Source organism: Meles meles, chromosome 3 (assembly GCF_922984935.1).
Source record: "Meles meles chromosome 3, mMelMel3.1 paternal haplotype, whole genome shotgun sequence".
Taxonomy (NCBI): Eukaryota; Metazoa; Chordata; class Mammalia; order Carnivora; family Mustelidae; genus Meles; species Meles meles.
The window spans coordinates 158,125,826-158,153,424 of NC_060068.1; the positions used below are offsets into that span (position 1 = coordinate 158,125,826).

The 27,599-nt window shown below is 41.4% G+C and overlaps 1 protein-coding gene across 4 annotated transcripts in view; it reads right to left on the minus strand.

The window, feature by feature from the left end:
• Positions 1 to 838: 838 nt before the first annotated feature.
• NPR3 (natriuretic peptide receptor 3) overlaps positions 839 to 27,599 on the minus strand; it is a 71,768-nt gene continuing 45,007 nt past the window's right edge. For 2 of the 4 annotated variants that reach the window (XM_046000664.1, XM_046000662.1), the window contains 5 exons: positions 16,229 to 16,364; positions 10,777 to 10,871; positions 8,870 to 9,005; positions 7,384 to 7,471; positions 2,858 to 6,372 (listed from right to left, as the gene is read on the minus strand). In XM_046000664.1, the coding sequence (XP_045856620.1) occupies positions 6,261 to 6,372; positions 7,384 to 7,471; positions 8,870 to 9,005; positions 10,777 to 10,871; positions 16,229 to 16,364 (567 nt within the window). In that variant the 3' untranslated portion in view covers positions 2,858 to 6,260. Of the gene's footprint in view, positions 2,434 to 2,857; positions 6,373 to 7,383; positions 7,472 to 8,869; positions 9,006 to 10,776; positions 10,872 to 16,228; positions 16,365 to 27,599 lie in introns of those variants that run through there. The other 2 variants (XR_006817785.1, XM_046000663.1) reach the window with 2 other exon arrangements.

The following is a 27,599-nucleotide window of genomic DNA, read 5'->3' on the forward strand; positions in this document are numbered from 1 at the left end:
ATCTTGATCTCGGACTTCCAGCCTCCAGAACTGTGAGAAATACATTTCTGGGTGAAGACCCCCCAGTCTGGTATTCTGGTGTGGTAGCCCCAGTGGACTGAGACAGCCTATGTTTCCGGGAGCTTTCCGGGCCCCACCCTCCAGTCCTAGCAGGCCCTCCCACAGCCCTCCCCCAACCCCCACCCTCACCTCCAGCCCGGAATCACATCCTGCCCAGAATCCTCTCCAACCTGGGCACCCTGCATGGATGGCCTTTGTGGTGTTGTCCTGGGACTTCACCGACGGTGGCAGCCACAGCACGACCAGGGAAACATCACTCCAATCGTGAGAATGGCTGTGTTTCTCCAGCTTCAAGTAAATCATAAATAACTTTCCAGATTATGAGGTGGCTTTTTACAACCTCAAGGCAACTGGAGATGCTTGAGGCTAGTCAGTTTGCTTAGTCTGCTAGAACCCCAGGAGCTCTTCAGAGTGACAAAACTGAGTTAGGACCTCTTCCAACCAGGCAAGGAACATCACAATATGAGTCACGAAGGCCAACTGCATAACTATGTAGAGAGGCAAGATAACAGTATCCCCGAAGAGTTCTTTCTTTACCTGCCAGTTCAAGGTTCACCACTCACTATAATAGATTGTTTCTTATTTCTATAAACTTCCCTTTGCTGAGCAGAAATTCTTGAGTCCTTCCATGGGTACCATTCCAGCAGTACCATCCACCCCAACCACTAACTGACCTTCACTTCCACCCATCCTAGCAAAACAGAAAGTCCTCAGAGACTATGGATATGTGCAGTGTATGTTAGTTGAATTATAAACAGGAAAAGGTTTCTGTGGGATGTATTTTTAATGAGAACACATTGTTATACTGTGAGCATGTGGCATTCTTGCTTAAGAGAAACATTTACAAGAACACATACACATTTATAGCCAAACGCCAAACCGAGTAGATATTTTAAATGACCAGTCTGCATCAGAAATAAAATATATTATACAAAACAGGGGTTATATCCACAGTCATTAATTTTCATTTTCTACACAAAACAATAAATTAAATCACATTATATGCAAATAGTTCTACTTACATTAGAATAATAAATGGTAGCTTGTGCAGCTTTTATTTTACTTTCCTACCATACTCATGGTAGCTTTGTATTGTTTATATTTAAAATAACCATGAGTAATATGACCCAGAAGATAAGGGCTGCGGAAATAATCCTTCACGGTATCTATTCTGTGTCCTCTTGGTTTCAGTACTTACCATTGCATGGGGAACAAAACTCAGATTCCCAGGACCCAGCAGAGAAATTCTACAAACTCACAGCATCTCCAGGTTGCTGAGGGCACCCCCATTGCTGTCTTGCAAGACGCACCACTTTGTAAGACGCTTCGAACTTACAATGGGCACCCCCACGGTAAGACGCACCACTTTGAACTTTTTCAGATGTTGGCATTAAATAATAAATAGGGCATCCTGTTTTGAAATCCAAATTTTCCTCTTTCTCGACATTTTCTGTCCAATTATTGTGTGTTATCACAGCTTTGTTCCCCTAGCACATAAAAAACAATTTGGTAGTCCACGTGACAATTTACGTCCTTTGTGGAAGGGCCCTTTATTCCTATGCATAAAATTTAGGTCTTTAACCATGTGAATCAAAGAAACAACATTTTTGCTAACTCTTAATTTTCATTATTCACATCCCTCCTCTAGGAATCATTCCACGCCTGATCCATCAAAGAGCTATTATAATATACAGCTTTTACTGCTGATACTCAGCTCCCATTGAAACCCTTTCACCATGTTTGAAGTAGCTTAAAACATGAACATTAACAGCATCAGCTGGTTTAGAATTGCTTTACCTTTGGTATGACTTTACATTAGTGGTTAATGACAAATTTGAACAAACTCCAATCTAGCTCCTTTTGAAAGTCATTTTAATCCTATAGTCTAGCTGTGGGGTATGCCTGCAAGAGACAGTCATGAGATCTACATGCTGAAAACCAAAACAAAGCTTGTTGGAATACAGGCACATCACAGGCTTGTCCTGCCCCAGAGCGTGTGCGGTCAAGTTAGCATAAGGGTTCTGATCCAAAGCCAGCTACGTTCCTATAGGCAGCACTGTTTTGTGTTCTTTCCCTCAGAGGAAGTACAGGGTTCCTACTCACAAGTTTCTACCTGCATGGGCCAGATGCCGAGGCATCTTTGGAGCCACAGTGCATGGTGGGGGGCTAGGGGTAAGGGAGATCCATGGTGGCGGTGGGAGTGAGGGAGAAAGGGGTGGTAAGGACAGAGGCTGCTTGCAATGCCTCTCTCTTCTGTTTCTTTCCGAGGATCAACTCCCGATTCTTCTGGCTGGGTGTGTCCCAAGCTTCTTGCTGAGTCTGGCTGTTGAAGATGGGCTAAATTATTGGGTATTCTGTAGTTCTAAGCATCAACTGAAAAAGAAACAGATCCCTCTGAACAGCACTTTCTCGTTTTCTATGCTCCCACGCTGCCCCCAAAGCATATTTCGTGTTTTCAGACAGCTCCAGTTTTTGCCACTGGAAAAATGGGAGGAAGAAATTCCTCCTATTTTCAACTTCTCCGTGAAGTGCTAACCACCAAGGACATAATTAAACAGAATCTGTGAAATATCAATCGAGAGCCCTAATTTGGGTTGCTGTTTGGTTTTATACTGTATCCACTCTGAACCTGGGTTCTTTGTGTCCCAAGAAACATAAGTATTTCTTTCAGTGTATAAACACTCCCTTAATACCGGTGGTATAATATTTTATTTGGCCTCCTAAAGAGACTTCCACAAGTAGCCCTGTATAGTCACTCACAAGAAGGGGGTGATGCCACGGGAAGTTAATTTCTGAGTTGTCTGAGATCTAGACAATAGCTTTGACGTCACTGCCAACAGCACACCTTACACTTTTAAAATCAGTAGCAACCAGAAGGAAAGTGGCAAACTGGGGACAAAGGGGGCACAGGTACCTTGAATAAGTTAAGAACCCTAGAACCTGTGAACAGGGAGAATGATAAGACACTCTAAAGCAAAAGTCTGAATCTTGAGGAAGAGGAGAAAAGGAGACATTCTCTTTCCATGCATTTCTCTTCTCTCCATTAAATATAGCTTCTGAAATTTTAAAATAGAAAAAAAAATATTTCAAAGCCTGTGGAACTATGGCTGTGGTTCAGGGAAGGACAAGCTGACAGTTCTGTGAAATGTACTTTGTAGGGCTTCCTCGTGGAAACTGTAGTCAGTCTGGGAGAAGATATGCACTCTATCCAGAAAATTATTTCTGGATAGAAGTGATCATTTGGAGAAAGCTTTTATTTTTGAATCCAGGAAAAAAAAAAAAAAACTAAGCAGGTGAAATGATGACCATAAAATCTATACTTATTTCCAGAACCATGAGTATATACAAAGTGTATATACTCATTTTGACCTATATAACCATCAGCTTGTTTGGCCAGATGACAAAATACTGATGAAGTTTCCCTTCTGAAATCTGAGTGCCCTAGATTTTAGTGTAAAAATTTACAGGGTCATTTAAGAACTAAAGCCCTATTTATTTTACTGTATGATATGTGGCTTCTGGTAGAGTACAAATGACTAGTTGTCAAAGATGCTGCTTAGCTGTAAGGAAATTAAGTCCCAAAATATAACCTCCAGAGGTCTTACCCCAGGGTACACTTGCACCAAACACCTACATTGCCGCAATGTTTTCTGGCTTAATTTCCAAAAATTTCCAACTTAAACTTAACGTAGTTTTGGTGATTCACATGATGACTTTAAGGAGGAAAGAAGTGAAAACAGACATGTAAATAAATAAGCAATCAATCTCAAGAACTCCCAGAACGGTTTTAACTTTGGAATGGAATGGCATGTACCTATGAGAAATCTCATGACTTAGTCCGCCATTTAAAAAAACTAAAATCTCATGCCACCATTTTATCTGGGGATATAATATTAAATTTGGAACTATTCCTCCACCTAAAGTAGAAATAAAAGATATTTGCTTTAAAAATGTTACAATTAACGGGTCCCTATATTAATTCCAGAAAGGTGAGAAATGTTTATGTCCAAAGATGGCAAACAGGTAGAATGATCTTCCCTCTGTAATAAGCACATAGGCTTGAATTTTAAACTTTTTTTCACAAACACAAGGTAGTATAAAGTGAATAGCTCAAAAATATATTGAAAACATCATTGATAAATAAAAATGAGAGAGAAATAAGTTCTCAATTCACACACACAAAAAAGATAGATGCAAACCTTCCATTCTGTTTTCACTTTGAGGAGTCTGAGTTGTTAAATGTTTTGTTTTCCTAGATTTTTATTCCACGAACACTCTTCTGACATTGGAATTTCTGGAGCTTGCCTTTCTTGCCTTCTTTCACCATCTTTTTTGGAAGTCAGCACTTTTTCCATTGCATCCACCATGGAGAACTACAACAAAGTCATTTTGGCTGATCATAGCTTATTCGGTTATCATGCTCTCCAGTTGCCTGAATCCCGTTTTTTAAATGTAGAGGGGAAATATGCCTCACACAGAAATAACCCATTCACGGAAATAATCCATTGGCTGGTTGAAGTAGGAAGGGCAGAGGCAGACGCTTTCAGGGAAGCAAGCTCAGGCCAGCTTACAAGATACACAGCTTTCCCTCTGCCTGCCTCCACCCCCGCCCGTGTGAACTACGACCTCCATCACGACCAAGGACTTGCTCGAACTCCCCTATTTTCCTCCCTATACGTGATCTTTTATAGCCACTAAGATAATCTTAAAAACTATTTTTCAAATGTTCCAACTGTTACTGAGGAAAGCCCCTAGTGACATAATTACAACATGGTACATTAATCTGCCAACTCTCTATTCTTCTCTCACTACTTTCTCCATAAATTATCAGAAAAAATGGCAACCTGAGTTTACACTTCCGTGCAGAGTAGTGGGTGCAAGGTAGATACTTATTTGACTTTGTTCAAATCTCTCTATCTACACTTCACCTGCTATTACACAGGTTATTAGTGGATGACGCTAAAGCTTTGTGGAGTCCACTAAAAAGGAAGAGAGTAGCTACTTAGATTCCTTCTTTTAACCAAAATATCACTGAATCTTAGTAAAATGTCATGTATGCATTTTTAGAGTTATCCTTTCTGTGCTTACTGTCAAATGCTAGTACTCTATAAAGTTGTTCTTAAGGAAAAAGGGCTGCCTTAAAACCTAGTTAATTTCAATCAACTCCACACTCTACCTGGAAACTCATCATTTGACCAGAACTAGAAGAGGTCTATCCCTAAAATAACTTTACACTTAAAGCAGGTAAATCAATGTCCTCCGACAGAGTCTGTGATCTGAATACATGTCTAGATCTCTGTAATTAAAGCAGCAATTGGCATCTGGCTATGGCCAAAGGGATAGGGAAACAGGGAAAAAAAGAGAAGCCTCTTTCATCATTGCTGGTTTGTTGCACACTTTACCCATGCTTTTAAAATATAAGTGGAATTTAATCTTCAAAATGAAAAAATAGACACATTTTCTAATAGCAAAATATAAGATAAAAATACCTAAAAATAAAATGTTAGTGTGAAATAGGGCTTTTTTTTTACATTAAAAAGTGAAACATTTTAGATTTGTTTTTCTTATATAAATCCTCTTATCTTATTAATAGTTACAACTTTCCAGAATAGCTTTTATGAGACACTAAAGGAGACAGGCCAGAAATCCTTTTTGGAGATATGAAGTCAGGACCTGAATATATACATTGGACAGAGCAGTCCTTAACTTCAAATCTGTCCACCAGCACTAGAAAAAGGAACACTGTATTTCCAACCTTGAGATTTTTTCATTACATTTTCCTCTTTTTGGATGTTAAATTCTTTCCAAGAATATTCTACTCATAAAAATGGTTTTATTCTAGCTATAAAACATTTCATTTCAGAAAACCACATTTTTGTAGCCTTATATGAAATGCCCCCCAAAACCATCAAAATATGGAGACATCAGATTTCCAAACATAAATCTAATGATATGCCCTTGAAACAGTCCAAACATTTAACAGAGAGATGTTGTATTCTCATACTTGTTTGTCATGAGGTGGAAGCCCGGGGGGCATGTGGTGATTCAAAATAGTTCCTGAGCTTCTAAAGAAATTTTACAATGAAATGACTAACTGCTTAAAAGAATGAGTTCTTCAAGAGCGCCCCTTCTGTCCCATTGATGTCTTTCATCCCATCTATCTCCTTAAAGAATCTCAGGCCGAAAGAAAAGGCTTTCTTTTAAGCTACTGAAAAATGGGATCTGATGGAGTCTTCCCGTAACTCTCGATGTTTTCCAACGTTACTTTCTTCTTGCTGGCTTCGCCTTTCAATGGTTATTCTGTATTTCTTCCTGGGTAAAGGGAAAGCAAATGCAGTAGTAAAACCTCACTTGGCTACAAAATACTATGGTTTCTCTTACAAAGAATGCCCCCAAGGGACATCTGGGTTTGGGCTGATAAATGAGAAATGACAGAATATGAGACCCTGGTCAGAGATTAAAGCAGTGTGGCCCCGAGGCGTTGTGCCCTTATTCAAGGAGAAAAATTGGCATGCTCTCTGAAATGCCATAGAACAAGCCCTCCCCTTTTTCCCTGGGTGCCTTGTGGGTTAAGTCTTGTCTATTCTGCCACAGAAGCTCTCCCTAACTCCCAGGATATGCCCTAGATAAAGACCAGATTAAGCATACTGTGACCAAAGGAACAGGAATACAATTGTTCCCACAAAGAGTCACATACACCCGGGGTTATAGTTCCCTACAGAAATGAAGACATCTTGGTCTAATGACTTGAGACAAAGCCACAAACTCAATCACCGAAGATTACAGAGGAATGGACCGCCCTCATGATTTGGGACTCTCAGTACCTTGAACACACATAAATGTTATAATTTTACAAGCTTCGGGCCTTAACCACAGTGACAATTAAACATGTGGATTCTCCAAGGACTGCGCACAGAGCAGCCTGGGAGTGTAAACTGCTCAGAGCTGCCTCCTCCTTTTCAGAAGGTGAACCCAGACTCCTCTTTATGAATTGGAGGAAGCGTAAGAATAGGTAAGTTGTTTTCCTTGTCCAGATTCTCTCTCCACTTACACATTTGGAGGATGGTAGGAATTTGCGTCAGAATATTTGTCATCAGAGGAGAGCCTCGGCTCTGTGGCCCACAGGGGGAAGTAGTACAAAGCCCTGACCACCAAACCAGGAGCGTTGTGAAGACCGTCACAAAAGAACGGCTTCATTCTTTTAACCGCCATGCTTTTGGGGTAAGAGCAAGATACAGACAAGTCACAAGGATGACTGTGCAAAGGTGAGGGACCAAGGCAATAAAGGAGAGTGAATTTTAAAACTTGATAAAGCATCCTAACCTGAAAAAGTAGAAGGCCATTAACAAGCCAGCTCCTAGTAAGGCCCCCACAACAATTCCTGTCACTGCCGATTCTTCTAGACCACCTGCTTAAAAAAGAAACATAGATAATCAGAGTGCATTTGGAGAAACAGAGATGTTTCAAGTTTTAGTCATTGGGAGATGCATCTCAATTTTCCACTTGTGGCAAATTTTCCTTTTTTTTTTTTTTTTTAAGAAAGATTTTCTAGAGGATCCTGCAATTTCTTTTCTTTTTCTTTCTTTTTCTTTTTCTTTTTTTTTTTTTTTTTTTTTTTTTTTTGCCAAGTGCAAAGCTTAAGAGGCATTTCAGAAAGGACTATGGGAGAACAATGGGAATAAAGCAGTTCAAGAAAGATCTGGGGAACACGGAAACAGGTTTTCAGGTACGTCCGTCCTCTCTTGAGCTCCTAGTCAGAGAAGACAACTGGACGGACCATGGGACTGACCCAGCACATCTTATTATCACAGACGGGTGGTGACACTTCAAAGTGCTTGGAGATTTGGTGAGAAATGCGTTGGGCTGATATTCTGTTTTTAGATGTTCTCTCACCAAGGCCGGAGTTTCATGTCAAAATGTCCTATATAGCTTTGTGAAAATGCGAATAACAATCTGAAACAATCGAGTGCAGTAGCGTCCCAGTTATTATATAAACATGATAAATACTTAACCTTTAGACAAACAGTGTAGTGTCAGCCTTTAATGCATTATCCCATTTAATCCTCAGCCCAAAGGGCAGGGTACACTTTTTTATTTCGCATATGGGGAGACTGAGGTTTAAAGAGGTAGAAGAACATTCCTAGGGTCACAAACCAGTAAGTGACAAGGGCAGGATTTCAAATCCATGCCCAGCAACTCCAGACTATTCTTAACATATGTCTGCCTTACTCCTTTCCATAATTATTGCATAAACATAAATAGAGCAGTTTGAAGCCTGGCCCCAAAATAAAGAGCATACTATGTTAGCCTAAATGATCAATTTCACTTGGTTCTCCCTCATTAGCTTATCTCTAAAGCAACAATTTCCAATAAGTTCCTATTTGTAAGCTCCTTGTACAAAGGTTCACTTGCTTCTGTATTTATGACAAAGCTTCTCATAAATAGCATATTTTACACTGATTTGCCAATTTGTAAATTTAAGGGGTGTTTTTTAAGGGACATTATCTGTTCGGTTCCGAGGAGTAGGAGGACACCTACAAACTCTGAATCAGAATGACACTTGCTACACATTTAATATGGGATCTTTTTATTTTCCCTAAGTGGGCATCTCAACTGTGAAGGGATTATATTATGAAGAGAGGTGTGATAATAGGGAGAAGTCTTCTACCATTTTGAAAAAAGAAGAAAGCCCTAGAAAGTGGGTTGTCAGTTTGTAAACTCTTCCCATGGGTTTCATCTGCCTTATAAATTTGCATCATAGTGACAGGGTAGACGGTGAGATGCAGAGTAATTAAGTCTTTAAACTTACATGATTTGCAAGGAGAGCTGTTTGTGTGCTCCACAATTCTGGTCTCATCTATTCTCAGTTTTAAAGGTCCCCAAGGATATTTGACATTCGGCCGCATTTCAAAACGACCTTCTTTTCCAAAGTAATCACCAATGACCTACGTAAAAGCAAAAAACAAATGTGCAAACTGAAAGCTCAAAGTTCTCTGTTTCCAAAGGAGGCATAAGACGGGCACCCCCTATCACACTGACCACAATGACGTCTTTTTGAGGACTTTGTAAATCAAGATTTGCAGGCAGTAATGGTGCTTTTAATAATCAGCATAATTTAGGGAGAACAGTGGCTCCCCATGGCGGGAAAGTGGTTCTATAGAAAACAATAACCAGAATTTATGGCTTTTCCCTTGTTCGTCGGAGGGGCTGCTGCTCCATGCATCTGCCATCCGCCACAGAGCAGTCCACGAGGTCAGCCATTTGTAAAGCCCAAACTGCTTTCAGGGATGTGGGAGAAAGTCAGACATCATGGCCAGAGGAAGCCATCACAGATGCACAGCCTCAAACCACTCAATCAGCTGGGCATAGAAAGAGTCAAAAGGGAGGCACCTGGGTGGCTCAGTAGCTTAAGCACCTGCCTTGGGCTCAGGTCATGATCCCAAGGTCCTAGGATGGAGCCCCACATTAGGCTTCCTGATCAGCGAGGAGCCTGCTTCTCCCTCTCCCTCTGCTGCTCCTCCTGCTCGTGCGTTCTCTCTCTCTCTCTCTCAAATAAGTAAGTAAATGTTAAAAAAAAAAAAAAAGAGTCAAAAATATCTTTTAGGAACATCCTGTTTCCCCCTTCTCTGGCTAGAAGATTAGTTCATGACTTCCGGAGTTACCTTTCCAGACTGAACTCTTTTTCAACTGGCTCAGTACTCCTTGTTGACTCAATTCGAGGTTTGTCCACAGTTTCTGGTTCAAACAGATCTTCCACCAGCTATCCGAGCCCTGATCTGGAAGTACCTTCCCCCCCCCTCCCAGGTTCTCGGGATCTGTTTCTCTTTTTTCTGGGCACCAGCGCACTGCTCCTGAGTGACCTGTGACATCGCCCCTGTCTCTCTGGAAGGAGGTCCAGCAAGCTTCCACAGGCTAGTTCATGTCATAGTAAAAAGAATTCTAGGGACACCTGGGTGGCTCAGAGGGTTAAGCTTCTGCCTTTGGCTCAGGTCATGATCTCAAGGTCCTGGGATCAGAGCCCCGCATCAGGCTCTCTGCTCAGCAGGGAGCCTGTTTCTTCCTCTCTCTCTGCCTGCCTCTCTGCCTGCTTGTGATCTCTCTGTCAAATAAATAAATAAAATCTTTAAAAAAAGAATTCTAGATAATCACCAAAATCTAACAATCTCTGGTATGTGCTGAGCACTCACCAAGTACTTGACACACATTCCCTCCCAAATGCTCACAAGGGCCCTGCAATGGACTGTAGCTATATCCACCATTCACGGAGGGAGGGACTAGAATGCCCATGAGACCCAGACCACCCCAGGAGTGAAAAAAATCTTCCAGGAAATGCAGCAAGTGCCAGGTTCTGCTGGCTCTGCTCCTGCCACAAAGGCCCAGTACATGTGCATGAGGAGAAAGGCACCAAGGCCGTTATGCCAGGTCCCATCAAGTGCTATGGGAACATCAGCTCTGAGCAAGAGGCATCAAAGACGCACACTTGGCCACTGGAAACATATGATTTGCCCACTTAGGGTAAACAAGGAACTGTTGCTTGAAATCGTCCAGGATATCCTCAAGCAGAAGTAAGTCCTCCCTACTCAGAAACTCCAAGCTTTTCAGCTCATTCTTATTTGGAGGCTGTGTTGGGGGCAGCTGTTTGGACACCAGGACAAATGCATTCCTTGGAATCTCAACAAGCAGGAGGAGCAGTGAGGCAGGGGGTCATTGGCTCACCTCCTGGGTGCCCGCTTCCGGGTCTGTCATAGCGATCACAGAGAAATCCCCGTACCGGTCTCCGTTGGCATCTATGGACACCTGGCCAGCAATACCTAGAGGATGAGATGGGAAAAACTCCAAGTTAGTGACTTCAAAGACCTTCATCAGCCAACAGAAATAAGAAAATGAATTGACAGGATTCTTTAAACAAACTCATGCCACAGGGGATCTCATCAGACTCTGAGCATTTTTGTTGGCATTTGGAAAGACATTGTAATTTCATCTGTGTCTGCATTCCTAAATTCTTAACATTTCTCCATTTAAAAATGAAGAGAAAAAGAAATAAATGACCTTCTTTGGGGAATATGTTTTAAAAAATGGATTAAGGCTAATCCTGAAAGCAGCATGCTTATTCCAGAGTTTTGTATGTATTTAAAAAAAAAGAAAGAAAGAAAGAAAGAAAGAAAAAGAAAACCTGCAAGGAGAGAGAGTTTGGAGGTACGGCGTTCTCCTAGACTCCTCATGAGTTTGTGTTATCACTGCCCAAACATTATAAAAGAAAACTCGTTCTAGGCCCAGGACTCCAAGAATGTGCTTCATTATGGGCTCCAGTGATGCCCAGGAGAGCTGAGGGCCTGCTTCACGGGTCACAGGAGCCAAGAACTAAAGCAGAGCTGGTCCTTACCTCACTTCTGTTCATTCTGTTTTGTTTTGGGTTTTTTGGTTTTGTTTGGGGGGTTTTCCCCCAGTTTTACTGAGCTATAATTGACACGCATCACTGTATGAGTTTCAAGTGTTTGGCACAAAGGTCTGACTTATGTATATTGTGAAAGGATGACCGTGATAAGCTTAGGTGACACCCACCATCTCCCAGAGACACGTGAAGTCATTCATTGTTTATCCAGATGAGTTCTGGGCCGGCATTAGGTGCTGAATTTAATGCTGCCGCTGAGGCAAAGATGAAATGGACAGGTTCCCCCCCACCAAACCAAGACACAGGCAGCCTGGACTAAGGATTTCTGACTACATGTATTTGAATCCTAGCTTCCACGTTTATGAGCTCTGTGACCATGGGCAAGGACTCAGCCCCCTGGGTCTCAGTCTCAGGACTGTAAAAGAGGCACACTGGCACCTCCCAGCCAAGAGCCTGTCGAGATGATTAACTGAGCCAGGGCAGGTCGAGTACTTCCGCTACAGGTGTAAAAGACATCAGCTGTTCTCTTCTGCTATTGTTACTGCCACTGGGCCTGGAATCTTGGAGGGGACACCTGAGGTGCCCACACCACTCAGAGAAGGAGCTGGCATCTTATTGGAGACTCAGTAAAAGAGCAGTCTTTTATAGGAATGTGAATGAAGTAAGTCCATGACTTAGACAAGCAGCCATCAGGGAATGGCAGTTTGCTCAGCAAAAGGCCAGCCCTGTTAGTATTTAAAGGCATGGAAGCTGAAAGGAAGCAGAGGGACCAGGAGGTTCTGGGGGAGGTGGCCCATGTGTGAGGAAGGAAGCAGTGGGATGTCAGACTGGAATAGGGCAGCCCTGAGAGCCCACACAAAGGATTTGACTTTGCCTGGCCAGCAATAGTGGCTTAGACAGTAATCAGTGAAAGCAAAAATGTATCATTAGTTGATATTAAATATGTCTGCATTGTAATTTTTATTAACTAATTAAGAGAATGCATACGTCAGTCACATCCTAATTAACTAAGGCTATCTGTTTTCTTTCAATTTAGACCATAATAGAGTTCAATGTAATTCTTAGTTAGTGTTTCTATTGATTTGATTCTCTCCGGAAGTAAAATGAATGTCTGGGAAAAGGGATCCCAGGGGAAAGTTCCATCCTCTGGTGTGGTTTGGAGAGGGCAAGTATTTGGGTTTACTGTCCTTTGGGTTGTGGTTTGAAAGCCCACTGATTTTTCCAGACTTTGGTCTACTTTGCCACAAACAGAATGGAGCTACCATTCATCTTGATTTTTTTTTTTTTTGTCTTTTTAATATAGACTGGTTACAAAGGGTACACTGATCTCAAACTTGTTTATCCTTGACAACCTATACAACTTTTAAGTATGAAATGTCATTTTTAAAAATCATATTTATCTCCAAACATATTGCCTAGCCAAAACCATCTGTCATTCTGTTCAGAGGTGTTTATAAAGGTGTGTTCTGCTAAGGCTTTTGAAGAGTATTTTATAAAACAAGGTGGCCCTCGTAATCCAAGACCTCATTACACTTTCAGCTATTACAATTCGGCCAAGAAATGGGGTGAGAACCCTCAGGGTGGCCGATTAGCAAGTGAGACTTCACCTGAGCATATTGTGCTTAAGGTGAGATTGTCGGGCTGACAGCAGAATTTTCCTGTACATAAGGAATGAGACTTTCCATCCTCATTTCTATGAGCCTGTAGTGGACCTCAAGGCTTGAGCCGCAGTCCTATTTACCTTGTCACTCTGACCTGTCACACAGAGAGGAAATTCAGCTTCTTCCCAGGCCATTTATTAAGAGTCTTGAGAGATGGTCATAGGTTTCACGGTAATAAAATCTAAATTTGTCAAATAACATCCAAAGTATTTTTCCCTTGACAATTTAATGGCCATGTATGGAATGACCATTTCTCAGAGTTCTCTTGGGGACTACCCTCAGATTGATCACTGTTAAGCAAATAAAATGGGCTTTCCAAGCAATTCAAGTTCAGTTGGCTTCAGTTGTCTTTACATTGGCTTCAATATCTTCACATCCGGACAGGTAAGATTCTAACTTTGGACGGAACTGTATTATCAATTGTTCTAGGACTCACTTCACATTGCCGGTGTGACCTAGTCCTAGAATGGAAGCATCAGGATGGGCTATGGGAAAATTTCGTCCATGCCCTCTAGACAAAACTTCATTCTAGCCCTTGTGGGCACCTGCCCTTCCCTTAACAACCTCCTTCAGAAGACCAAGAACAAATGACCACACCGTGAAGTGAGCAACAGCTAAGAACGGGATGTGGCCTACCGAGGTTGTGTCCACACACGCTGGTTTCTCAGTGTATTGGGCACAACTTCTGGGAAATTTGACTCTGTCCTAACATGCCCTCTGGATTATCCTATTTGATTCTAGCTCCTCAACTGAAGCAGTCAGAAGTTGAGCAAGACAATCTTAGAGGCTTATTGGTTCACATCCTCCAATCTATCTAAAGTTAAAGTAGATGTCACTCTAGTTTCGAGTAAGATGCGGCATTTGCTAAAGCCACCCAGGAGAAATTAAATCCAATTGTCACCATAGCTGCTGCCCAGACAGCTGGAATCCAACCCCTCAGCACTGTCCTGCCATTTCTAATAAACAAGGACGGGATGAGGCCGCGGAGTGCATTGAAGTCCCAAATGAAAAAATATACATATGGACCCCAAATCCAGGCTTGGCAGTACTTGTTCCCATCACCGAAAAATTTCCTTCATTGAACTGCAAATAACTGTAGAAGGGATCAAGGGAAGAGCCGGTCTTATGCAGGACTGGAAGGGCCCCCACAGGTCATCAGCTAGCCCCACCCCTTCGTACAGGGAATGAAAGAGAAGCCAAAATACTGAGTCAGTGGCTCGGACGCAGGCCTCCTGACCCCTGGTCCAGCGATCCGTACTCCGTATCAGGGGTTTTTAAATGATACCCATCAGCATATTACACTTTATTTTCCACACAGTCCCCATAAGGACCCCTTTTAAAGACTCTAGAAAGATCACATCCCTCAAAACCTTCTGGTGGCTTTCTGTCTCACTCAGGGTGGAAGTGAAAGTCCTCAGTAACCTTCCACGTCCACGTGATCCGGCCCCCGCTAGCTCTCGGACTGTGGCTCCTAACGCATGGCCCCCCACGTGCTATGTTCAACTACACAGGCCTCTTTGCCCTCAGCGCTCAGCACTCTCTCTGCAGGCACATTCAAGGTCTCTGGGTCTGCCGCTCTGTCTAGAATGTTCCATTCTGAACACCTACATAATTTCTTTCACTTCTCTCACATCTCTACTCACCTGCAACTTTTTCAGCGACCTTCCCTGGCCACGTTCTTTAAATTAGTCGTCTCCTCACCCCCTCCCATCACTTTCTGTCTCCCTACCCTGCTTTATTTTATAGATCACCAGTTCCCCCCACAACCCTGAAAGCTCAGTTAATTGCAGGGAGGGCTGCTGAATCTTCTTCGCTTTGAACAGTGCCTGGTACGTAGTAGGTGCTCAAGACTATTGGATGAATGAACAATTGAGTGAATATGAAATTGACAGCTGCAAGGCTTCAGCAGCTGGGTCATTCTCATTGAGTCTCATGTTAATTTTCCTTGAGTGTGTCTGTGAAGTGAGAGGAAACCAGCACTGTATAGGCCATTAGCAAGAATTTAGAATAGTAGACCTTTATGGAAGATATTCAGCAATATTTAATGCAATTTAAAAGGCACGAACATACATTTCGACCCAGATATCTCATGGCTAGAAATGTTCCCTGTTGGATGCACTTAAAAATATTCATCAGGATGTGTAAGATGACTGTGATGGCATTTTGCGTAACAGCAAAAACTGTAAACATTTGATGTATCCATCAATAGGAGGCAGATTAAAGGAGTCCTTTTGCAGCCACATGGTCGAAAAATATGGAACTACCATTTAAAAATGTGCTGAATCTATCAGTGCTCATATGGCAAATTTCTCTTGACACACAAGTTAAAAAAAGCTGAGATGAATAGTGGCATTCATTATGCCACTATTTTGTATACGTTTTTTGATAAGATATACAAATGCATATGTGCCAGAAGAAGGCACAAAATATTTTTAGATTGACTTACAGGAAATTGTTAATAGTGCTTACATTAGGGAGACGGGACTAGGGCGGGAAGGAAAACTTTCACTTTTAATTTTGTACGTTTTTGTACTGTTTAAGTTTTCCAGCCAAGAGTAATCTCATTCTTACACAATTTTTCATTGTCAACAGAGGTTGTTTGAGTGATGAGATTGTGGGTCATTTTTTGGCATGGTTCTTATACTTCTCTGTTCTTAAGAAAGCCACAGATGATAGTCACCATCTTAAAAATAAAATCACAGACCTTGATTGGACTTGCTTATCTTCTCAAACCACCCAGGATTGAACAGATGAATGAATGTATATCTGGTATTATTTCTTTTAAAACTTATCTCTTCACAAACTGATTATTTGTTGTGAATGAGCCTAGTGATAAACTTAATTTGAAGAAGGTAGAGTCGTTATCTAACAATCAGAAACGAGGCACTTCATGCGTCAGTGGGACTCTGTCAGAGCACTTTCACAAGCTTTATCTCATTGAGTGTTCACAAAAAGTCTGTGAGGTGGGTTGATCTTGACCTACTATCCTTACTTGACAGCTGCGAAAAACAAGAAACTGACAAAGTCCCACAAGTGTAAGAGAGAAAAGCAGAACCAGGGAAGGAGCAACTTGATCACCTACAGAGTGTTGTTGTCTTACAGACTGAATCCTTACCTTCAAATGTTCTGTTCCAAGTCTGCTGGATAATTTTCCCTCCATCCTTCTTGCTGTAACCAGCTCTGAGTACTTCATGTAAAGCCAGAACATAGAGGAGGATGGCGTCATGGAATCCTTCAACAAACATGTTAACCTAGAAAAGAAACTCCGGTTGGGTGAGCCCAGACACCAATGTCTCAACCTTCATGAATAATGTAAGCAAATCAAAGCAGTTAACAAGTTAGACTCAAGGTCCACAAACAGTGGCAGAGATGGGCAGAAGGGTAGCTAACAAGAATCATGCCTTGGTTTTCCTGGCACTGGATTAGTGAGGAGAACCCTTCCTCAGTTCAAGAATCTGGAGGGCAGACAAGATATTACAGAAGTCGAGGGAATTGTAGAAGTCAATGAGGTTAAGTGTTCCAAGTATATCTGCCTTTGCCCAAAGATCGCTCTGTATAGCTGCCCTCCTCCTTCCTCACGTCTATTCTCTACCTCAAACCAACCTAAGTCCAACCTCCCCCATGAGCTCTTCACCAGCTTTTAACAGTCCCCATGACCTTTCCATGCTCTGCATGTGACACGGACTAAAAGAAGAGCACAGATCCATTCATTTATTTTCAGACACTATTGAAAGTCTACTCTAGCGCTGGTGTTAAGGATTCGAAGAAGAGGAGGCACTGCCATTTCTCCCTGCCTGCCATCTGTGTCCTCTCTTCCATCGGCAATGGCATCTCTTCTCTTTCCAGTTTGTGTTCATAGTGGTTCCTGTGATTCTGACCACGCCCCACCCAACCTCTTGACCACTCCCCGCCTCAAGCTCTAACAACAGGAATTGAAATAGGCTTGCACCACTGGTTTATCCCAGCTAAGTCCTGGATCAAGTAAAATAGTCCTTGCCCTTGAGAAACTTAAGCTTCATGTGAATTTGGGGAAGCTGTTTAATTTCTTTCAGCCTTGCTTCATTCTATAAGCACCATTTGAAAGCTCTGATACCATATTTAAACCCACTGAACATTCATTGATCACGAAATGATTAAATACAATCTTGAAGTTGAATAGCTTAAAAATTCTGTATAGAAGTACAAAAAAACAAAAATCAATACAAGCTTTCTTATTTCAGGAAAAAGTGTCAAGAGTGGAATGCCATGGAGCAAAATGAATTTGGCACCCCACGGATGACCACTGTGAGTCTTTGCAAGGAGGCATTCTATGCCTCATCCCGGAAAAGATCCCATATGAAGGGAGACACAACTGACCTGCATCACCTGGTTGAAATACACAAATATTCACAGAAGACACAGCCCAATGTCCAGTACTAGTTGGCCTCATCCCATCCTTAAGCACAGTGAGTCCTATTCTCGTCACTGAAGCAAATATTTTGGATTTGCAAAGCCCAGTGCCAGAGGCAGTTTAGAATAATGGCCTGGGCTCACTGTATAGCTCTGCCACTTCCTAGATGTGCTTCTGCACAACTCTGGACCTCAGTTTCCCCCCTCTGGAAAATATTAGTACTTCTGGGGTTGCTCATAGGTTTAAGGAATTAATATATCTGAAAGACTTCCAACAGTGCCTGACAGAGTGAGTACTGATACTCACTGTTAGGTTTTGGTGTTGTTATTGTCTACATATAGAGAATTATAAACAAGGGATCCTGATTAGCCTTTAATTCCCAATAACAGTAGTCAGAAAATAAGCAATCTACTTACAGTATAACATATCTTATGGACCCATTTTACACTTAATGGAAACTAAGGCTCCTTGCTCATGCTTTAACATACCAATCAGTTCTCTTACTTCCAGAATGTCACACCCTTAATTCTGCCTAAGCATGAAGCATGCAGCCTACACTGGTCAATTCCACGGACCATCTAGGAGAGAGAAGGAGGAAGCATATTCGCTCACAGAAAAGCTCAGTGTTAGCTGATGTACCCAAAGTCTAATCCTGGCCATGACACATTACTTAATCTCTCTACTCTTCATTTTCCTTATTGGCTAAATGAGGGTTTAGTACCTACTCATCCCACAGAGCTCTTCTGGAGATTAAGTGAATTAGATGCATATAAAGATGCATATAAAACATCTTGAAACTCTTTCTGGGACCACTGAAACAAATGGTAGACATTGGCTTTTATTCTTACTCATCAAGTTTAAGTCTCAGAGTCATTATTTTCTTAGGCAAAGAATGATACAGAAATAACATCTACTGGTCAAAGATAATTTTCTGCTATGGCTATGCTAATTCAGTTTTCCAAAGGAATAGGAAATTTTCACTTATGCCATGAAGTCATCCTGGCTTGAGAAAGTGTGCATGCTGATGAGTTAAAGAGTTTTAGTAAGTGGACTTAAGCTGTGTAATTTCTCAGGCCATGCTAAAAAATTTTTTCAGAAGATAAATCTATCTTCCCTTTGATAATTATAAAAAAACTCAGCCTGCTACAAAAGGAAATCACAGAACCTTGGAATATGGGAGATGTAAGACACCTTAAAAAAGCTCTGGTCTAATCCTCTCCTTACTTTTAGAACCATCAGTCTTCCTGTACTCTCTAATGGAAGGTTGTTCCCTCTCTACTCCTGGTTCCTGGGGAGCCTAGTATGTCCCTGTTTAAACTGTAAAGTACCAGCTACTGGGTATCAGTTGCCCGCTTCTCTCCCTCCTCCTCCTGATTCCTTCACAACATCTTAACCTAAGGCCATCATGCTGCCATTGGCGACCCAAAGCACAGGACACATGCTCCAGCTCCAACTGCCTTCTGGCCCCTCTTCCTCCTTACTCCTTCCTTACTCCTCTTTCTAACTCAATTGCCCCCTTTACACTCTCAAATTATCCGGCTGAGAAACCTAATCTTGAATTACTCTTTTCCTACCCGGTTTGATGGTAGAAGAGAACAGATAGGTTCTGAACACGTGTCCAGATCTGAAAACTCATTCTATCTTGATTTGCAAATGGATCGCAAAATTTACCTTCTTTCCTCTCAAAGTGGCTGAGTGTTTCCCTCTACTGACAAAATTAGCAGGAGAGCTGCTGACCCCCACCCCCAGCCTGCTGCGGAGGAGGTTTCATAACACCTACCTCATAGAACCTCAAGCCAGGAACAAAACCCTAGAGACCATCTTTTCTCAAGGAGAACATTCTCACATCCACACGTGTTTTTTAAATGGGAGGAAAGCCCGTTAGCACATTATAGACACTGAAAATTGCAAATGCAAAAAAAAAAAAAAATTTTAATGAGGGAGAAAAAAATCCAGAGTACTAAGCTGCCTTTGAAACATTTTCACCTGACCCCCAGGCTAAAAGGAACAAAGTCATCTGGTATGTCCCCCTGCCTCTGGTCTTGGCAAAATTTGAATCTCAAAGTCCTGACTGACAGATCATGCTATTGTTACTAATCAAAGAAAATAGGATTCCCTCATCTGAGTATTCCAGTATTTAGCATCATTTCTAGCCAAAAAGCTCTTCCTTACTGTCATTAGGCGTAAGTCTTTTTTTTTTTAAGATTTTTGTTTATTTATTTGAGAGAGAGAGAGATAGCGAGAGAGAACAGAGGAGGAGGGAGAGAGGGGCAGAGAGAGAAGCAGGATCCCCACTGACAGGGAGCTCAGCAAAGGACTCTCTCCTGGGATCCTGGGATTGTGACCTGAGCCAAAGGCAGACGTTTAACCGACTGAGCCACTAGGCGTCCCATAAGTCTTAATCAAATTCCTAAACACAGCCATTCTCTTGCTAGATGCTGAACAATATAGTTCATGAGCCCTAAGAGTTTACAGTCTCAACCAAATAGTACCACAACAACACAAAAACACATAGATGGACTCTACACAAGAAAGTTATGATGTAGACCACAATAAGGGGCAAGCTTCAGAGTAAAAATTGCTTGTGCTATGTATCAAATAAAGCATCTATCATTTAAAAAAATGGAAGTCACTCATCTTCTTCCACTCATTCTGGAAGGTTTCCCAAAACAAGGTAGTATGCTGGCACTAACACTCTCCTCCTTTCATCTCCATTCTCTTGATTTTGCCCTCTCTGGTTGGCCAGCAGTGGGTATTCCAAATGGAAGAACGCCATTTTGCCACTGGCCTTCCTTTCTGAGAGCACATATCAGCCATGTCTACTAGCTTTGGTTGGTTGCTTTTCTTAAATCCTCTATCATAGGGAAAGCTTGTTAAATTGTAAATGATCATAAAGAATTGTCATACATGACATGGCTCCTGTCTATGACGGTGAGTGGAGTCTTTCTCATTTCTCTTTGGAGGAGCAAATTCATAGATGAATTCCTTAATGCCTGAGTTCCAAACAAGCAAGCAAGCAAAGTATGCCGCATGCCTCAGCCTCAGCTGTTCTGTAAAGTGAGAGTGAATAACACAGCGGCCATCTAGCTCCCCGGCTCGTCTGGATATCTGAGAAAGCCTGTAAAGCTCTCAGACAGAGGCTCCTGGGAGAAAGCTACCAAAGTTAAATGTAAGGCTACGCTGTCCTGGGATTTTGCTTGTGGTATTCACATAACTCAAGCATATCACACAGTGGTTCTATCTTCCTTACCACAAACCAATGGTTCCCAGTGCAAATGAGGAAAACTGAGGGTGTTGGGCAACATTTCTCAAGAGGCTTTTGAAAAAGACACGACCTTTAACCTCTCATTCAGTTGAAGGGGAGATGAGGTAAATGGAAAATTTTTTAAAGGTTTATTTATTTATTTTAGAGAGAAAGAAAGAGCACAAGCAGGAGGGGCAGAGGAAGAGGGACAGAGAACCTCAAGCAGATTCCACACTGAGATCAGAGCCCAACGCAGGGCTCAGTCTCACAACTCTGAGATCATGACCTGAGCTGAAATCAAGAACTGGGACACTCAACCAACTGTGCCACCCATGTGCCTGAGGAAATGGAAATTTTTATGGTGACAAGGTAAGAAAAGAGATGGGTCTAAGGTGTGCCCTTTCTCCATCATAGCAGGAACAATGACAGCTTGTATGATTAATAATAAGATCTTTAAATGAAACTTATCTTGACCCACTGCACCCCTGTTAATCATGCACAGGGGAAAGAAATGGCCTTGGCATGTTGCACAGATAGGCCAAAGGTTAAAGTATATTATGCATCTGATGAACACTTTACAAGTGATCTCCTTGTAATAAAAACTGAGATTTCATTTTAATTCAACTTTCTGTTGAATCATAAAATTAAAAATCTATAATTTAGGATAACAGCAAGGATATCTATAAACCATGTGACACCATTCTTCTTCAACACCAAAAGAAGGAGTTCTCATTCTTCCTGGCAGACACTCCAATGCCTGCTCTTCTCTACTGGGCCTGCCTTCATGGAATTCACACTTGGTCACTTGCTTATTTTAGCCTTGAGGAAAGTTAAGTTGAAAATCTAAATCCTTATCCGAGTTGAACTCTGAGGAAATGCAAAGGTCAAGAGTCTTACTAACAACAGTGAGGCAGCACATCAGGGAGAGAGCCAGGGCCCAGCTGTGTGCTTGGCTGAAGCATTGCCATCACGTCTGTCAGATTCCTTCCTCTCTATATTCAAGTTATGACTTACATGGATAGGGGTTTGCCCTAAGTTTCCCAAATGACTGTCCCATCCTGGGCTCAGATCCACCCCTGTAACAATGCCTACCCTGAATTAACTCAGGTCTTATAGCCTAGACTATGGTTGCCTACAGATAGAAGCAGATTCTCCACCCCCCACCCCCCCACCCCCAGAATGGATCGTTAAACAAAAGCAGTCCTGGGAAGATCATTAAGCTAAGTTACAATCCCTCCCATACTACAGCAACTGGCTGACCATTCAATGACTGCAGCAGCCTTGGAGGCTAAGCGCAGGCACCACCGTGCTGGCATCTGGCATCCATTTACACAAACACACCTCAGCAAGGAAAGCCACATGGGGCCGCCTGGTAGGAAGCAACAAGGCAGAGGAGGACTCTATGGAATTGGATTCTTTGAACTGCTTGCTGGCTGTGAAGCACAAGTAAATGACAAGTGACTCAGAAACTTTCCCCCTGCTCATGCAGAGAATTCAGTCATCTGATATATTTGCCCTCTGAATGTGTCACGCACACGTCATATCCGGATGCTTCTCATCACCCATTACCCTTGAAGGTTTTGTTGAGAAACGCACATACATAATGACATAATTGTCCCTGGCTTACAGATGATCAAGTGAGTGATGTCTGGCCTTGGCCTTGATATCCCGCCAGTGCCCCACCAGATAGATGTGCCTCTGGAAATCTTGATGACCCAACCCCCACAGACTGCTCTGGATACTCATTGGCCTCTCTTCCCAGGGTTATGTGGTCCCATCAGGCACAATGTTGAAATGGATAAATGCATATACCAAAATCCAATGGGGGAAGGGCTCGGTCAGACAGCAGAACCCTGTGTGGCCTGCAGTGCCTCACAGTACCTCACTTCCAGGAGGTAAGGCAGACCCAAGACAAGAAGAGGGCAAAGGGAGATGGAGACAGGGAAACACGGGAGGACAATTTCTGGCTTCATTATTTCTGAAAGGCCAAAATCAGAAGGAACATGTAAATCCTGATTTCTCCAACTTGATGACATCCTTTTAAACAGCCTGAGAATTTCAGACCACTTCCCTTGAGTCATCTGGAGATGTGATGGCAAAGAAGAGATGAGCAAAAATCCAGGCTCTGGATTTTTTTTCTTGGTGGGGAAGGTGTGAACTTTTGTCATTTCTGTCTTGTATCTTAAAATGAAAATCTTTTTCTTTAAGCAATTTCAAGATATGGTAAGGACTGAGCTAAGATCCAGAACGCCAGCTCCTAGTTCAAGCATTATTGATTTATTCAATCACTATGAATAGTCAAAAGCTTAATTTTGTTCAGTTCTTAATTCAGAGTTTCCCCAAATGTATTCCATAGAGTAGCAGCATACCTTAAAATGTTAAAGGATGGCTCTAGAAATAGCAGTATTGTGGCTAACAAGTTTACAAAATGCTAGATTGACAAAGTCAAGCAGTTCTCTTTAATGCCAGGTAATTATTATAACAGCTAACTTTTATTAATCTTCTATGTGCTAGGAGCTATATAAACACTTAAGTTCTATTGTATTTAGTCTTTACAAAACCTTCATATATAGGCACTGTTATTATCCCCGAAAGAAACTCTAACTAACACTCTAACAGAATGGGGATATCTTGGTCAATGGATGTGGCAAAGATTCCAGAAAATGTTGGATGGGCAAGTTCTTAGTAGGAGTCCAAACCAGGACTGCCTAGTTATAACATTTATCCTATTGACACATATGTTCAGCCAACTAATACTGGAAAACAGCTTTGTACTTTAGTTTCTGTTTTTAATTGACTTGATAGCTCTACACGTTAAGTATGTAGACTGGAGAGAACCATAAGAATAATAAAGAGAAGACTAAGACTGACAATGTTCTTCAGTGATGGAGAAGCCAAACCCACACCTGGAGAGGGAATGGGAAGACAGAGGGTGGAAGAAGAAAGGAGTAAACGGGACATGAGGCAACAAGCTAATTGTCCCTCAACTCTTAATTCAATCTTTAAACCAGAGCTAATACAACATGATTTATATTAAGTAGATCAGGATTTCTGATAAGTCATGGACTCAAATAAAGTTGATATTGCCCCAGCAATGAATAAAAAGGCCTGTTATGCCAAAAGGGCATCTAAACAAGCTGGACGTAAAGGATGAGGGTCCTGCTTCAGAGACCAATCTGTTCCAAGCACATCAGCAACCAAATAAGGTAATAAAAGAACCACTGATATAATGATTTCTAACTAGTACTCAATGTGAAATATGATGACTTTGATAAATAATAGTGGTAAATGTAACAAAGCTTCATCTACCCAGCTTCTTCAAAGAAAAGATATTTCATATAAGCAAAGTTTCCAGGTTCTTAAATATTTTTTCTCTAAGTATCAAAATTTTTGAATAATATAAATACTTTTGATGGAAGTACTCTTGGGGGGAGCCACGTACATTCTAAATTAGCCATATGCATTCCTGCCTTAATAGCATAAGTATGCTGCATGTGATATACTTATGATTCTCCATATGTAAGGCTATGATAATAGGCAGTCCAGCAGCCTTTGTTACTATTAAAAAGTGCATTGGGCTCTCTATACAATGCTGATACCAGACTTGTATGTTTCTAGACATTCTCACTTCTTCCTTGCTGGCTCTTTATTATTAGCCACACTCCCAAATGAACTCTATGTGTTACTCCTTACAAAATTTCTTGGATTCTCTGAGCATGCCATGAGGTACCTTTACACATTAGCCCCTGGGCTTGGAATGCCCTCCCCATGAGCCTTGTCTCATCCAAAGCAAACTGCTACTCAACTTTACTGGATGTTCTCAGGTTACTTCCTCCAGATCCACTTCCCACCCTTCTTCAGCTAGCTGTGCTCTGGGAGGGTGACATATATGGACAACTCAACTGGGTCTCCTTGTCCCCTGGCTTCTGGTTGCTTCAGCAGATGAGAGGGTAGAAGGAGATAAAGGTCAGGATGTCAGGGGCTTCACTCCTCCACCAGATGCCACAGGTAGTTTTCCCCAACTGCCACAAGCCTTATGGGTGCTAGTAACCTCTCCCTCCTCTTGCCCTTTCTGGTCTAGGGGTTGTAACAGCTTCCCACATGTACAGGCCATGAGGTTCTCTGCCATCTTTTGTTGATCTTCCTTAACTCCACACATAACTTTGTAATTGTCCCTTCACTGAGGTCTCTTTCATTTCCTTTCAATGTGTCTTTTATTTCCTCCAGGATCCTAATGAACAAACGTTCTGTGAGCCACTCAAACTTGTTCTTGCTGGATCTTTTCCTGAACTACCCAAGTCCTCCTTCCTTCCACAACTGCACCTAGTGCAAACTCGTATCATCTCACTGATCAGCCTATTTTACACTTTTGCATGCCTCCATACTCTGACATTACATAAGCTGCTGGATGCACAAACCATATGGTAGGTATCTTAGTTTCCCTGGGATCTAGCCCTGCATCTAACACAGAGACAGTACTCACTTGAGTTGACTTCGCTGTCACCTGTTACTACCTGCTACTTTCACTCTGCCCTTCTTGATGCCATCTTTCCCTCTCAGACTTTATACTACTAATGTTCTGTAAACTGGGGAAAGAAATCACAAAATTCCCTATAACTATACTTAAAATGGAGTAAACAGTTTCTGAGTAAGGATTTGAGAGATTCTACTATGATAAAATTAATAGATAATATGCCAATTTTAGCTGCTCAAAGGCCTTTTTCACACAGTTTCACACAGACCCATAGCTGGGTTTGATGTAGTTGAGATTGCCATAAAATTGATTCAGCAGCTACTACTAAGAGAAAGACTTCCATATCTTAACACCAATGCATGATGCTCATGCTGAAACTATCAATATATTCTTAGCCAGTAAGTGACCTTTTTTCTTTTAGGAAATTTTTTTCCATAAAGTTTGCTACAAACAAATACACATACACACAAAACTAAACATTATCTTCCTCACAAGAAACTTAAAACCCTACAAGTTTTGAACACTGTTTATTGATGAAATTAAGGAATTATTAGAAATTTTCAGGTGTGATAATAGCATTATAATTCTGTTTTTAAAGAGAGAGCTCCAGTAGTGCTAGGGTAGTTTCTATCAGATTAAGATTTCAAAAAACAATTAGACTCTCTGAATAAAAATTAAAAAAAAAAAACTAATTGAAGACACTGGGAAATGACCAAAAAGAGGGAGAAAATATGGGAGAGTTGATTTTTGAAAAACAGGGACCATATTTCATGAGAACTAAATACATATGAGTATCCTTTAAGGGTACCCCTTGTCCAAGAGACATGGGGTTTCAAGTAGGATTTTTTCAACCTAGGATTCAAGTAGAAAGTCAGATAGTTCTTGGCTTTAGAGGTCAGAGGATGTAGTTCAGAGATGACCCTAAAGACATACAATGAGGTAGTAAATCCAGGGAAGAAGAGAGCCACAGAGAAAGGCGCACTCAAATCTATTCATAAACTCTGCTGTCCTTAGTTGGTTCTTAAAATGCACACATAGAGAAAAGACACCAAGGAATCCAGTAGAAAGCAAGAGCTGGAAAGCTGAAGAAGTTAAGGAACATATAGATTCCACCTTCCGCACAAAAGAGTGTTAGGAGTTTGTAACCTGGGAAGTATCTCAGCTTTTCTAGTAAAACCCTATATGGGCCATACCTTAGAAGTAAAGTCTATACCAAGAGACTAAAGATTCATCCTAAAACTAAAACAAAACCAAAGCAGAGTCACCTCAAGAACAAATAAAACCAAGCTTCTAAAAGTTCAAAGTAATTAGTAATTTAACTGCCTGCTGGAACAAAAATTACTCTTCAGAGGAACATAATTGAATACAGTCTATAACATATCATCCACAACATCCAGCACAAACTCAAAAAATACTAGACATTCAGGAGCAGGAGAGATGATCTATAGTCAAGAATATAAAAAGAATGAATAAAAAAACTTGAAATGATGCAAATGTTGAAATTAGCAGATAAGAACCTTAAAGCAGTTATTATAAATCCATTCAAAGACTTAAAGAAAAAGATGACCACAAAGAATGACTGACCAAACTGGCATAAAAACAGACACATAGACTAGTGGAACAGAGTGGAGAGCCCAGATATGGACCCTCAACTCTATGATCAAATAATCTTCGACAAAACAGGAAAAAATATACAATGGAAAAAAGACAGTCTCTTCAATAAATGGTGCTGGGAAAACTGGACAGCTATATGTAGAAGAATGAAACTCGACCATTCTCTTACACCGTACACAAAGATAAACTCGAAATAGATAAAAGACCTCAACGTGAGACACGAATCCATCAGAATCCTAGAGGAGAACATAGGCAGTAACCTCTTCGATATCAGCCACAGCAAATTCTTTCAAGATATGTCTCCAAAGGCCAAGGAAACAAAAGTGAAAATGAACTTTTGGGACTTCATCAAGATCAAAAACTTCTGCACAGCAAAGGAAATAGTCAACAAAACAAAAAGGCAACCCACGGAATGGGATAAGATATTTGCAAATGACAGTACAGACAAAAGGTTGATATCCAGGATCTATAAAGAACTCCTCAAACTCAACACACACAAAACAGATAATCATATCAAAAAATGGGCAGAAGATATGAACAGACACTTCTCCAATTGAAGACATACAAATGGCTATCAGACACATGAAAAAATGTTCATCATCACTAGCCATCAGGGAGATTCAAATTAAAACCTCATTGAGATATCACCTTACACCAGTTAGAATGGCCAAAATTAGCAAGACAGGAAACAACGTGTGTTGGAGAGGATGTGGAGAAAGGGGAGCCCTCTTACACTGTTGGTGGGAATGCAAGTTGGTGCAGCC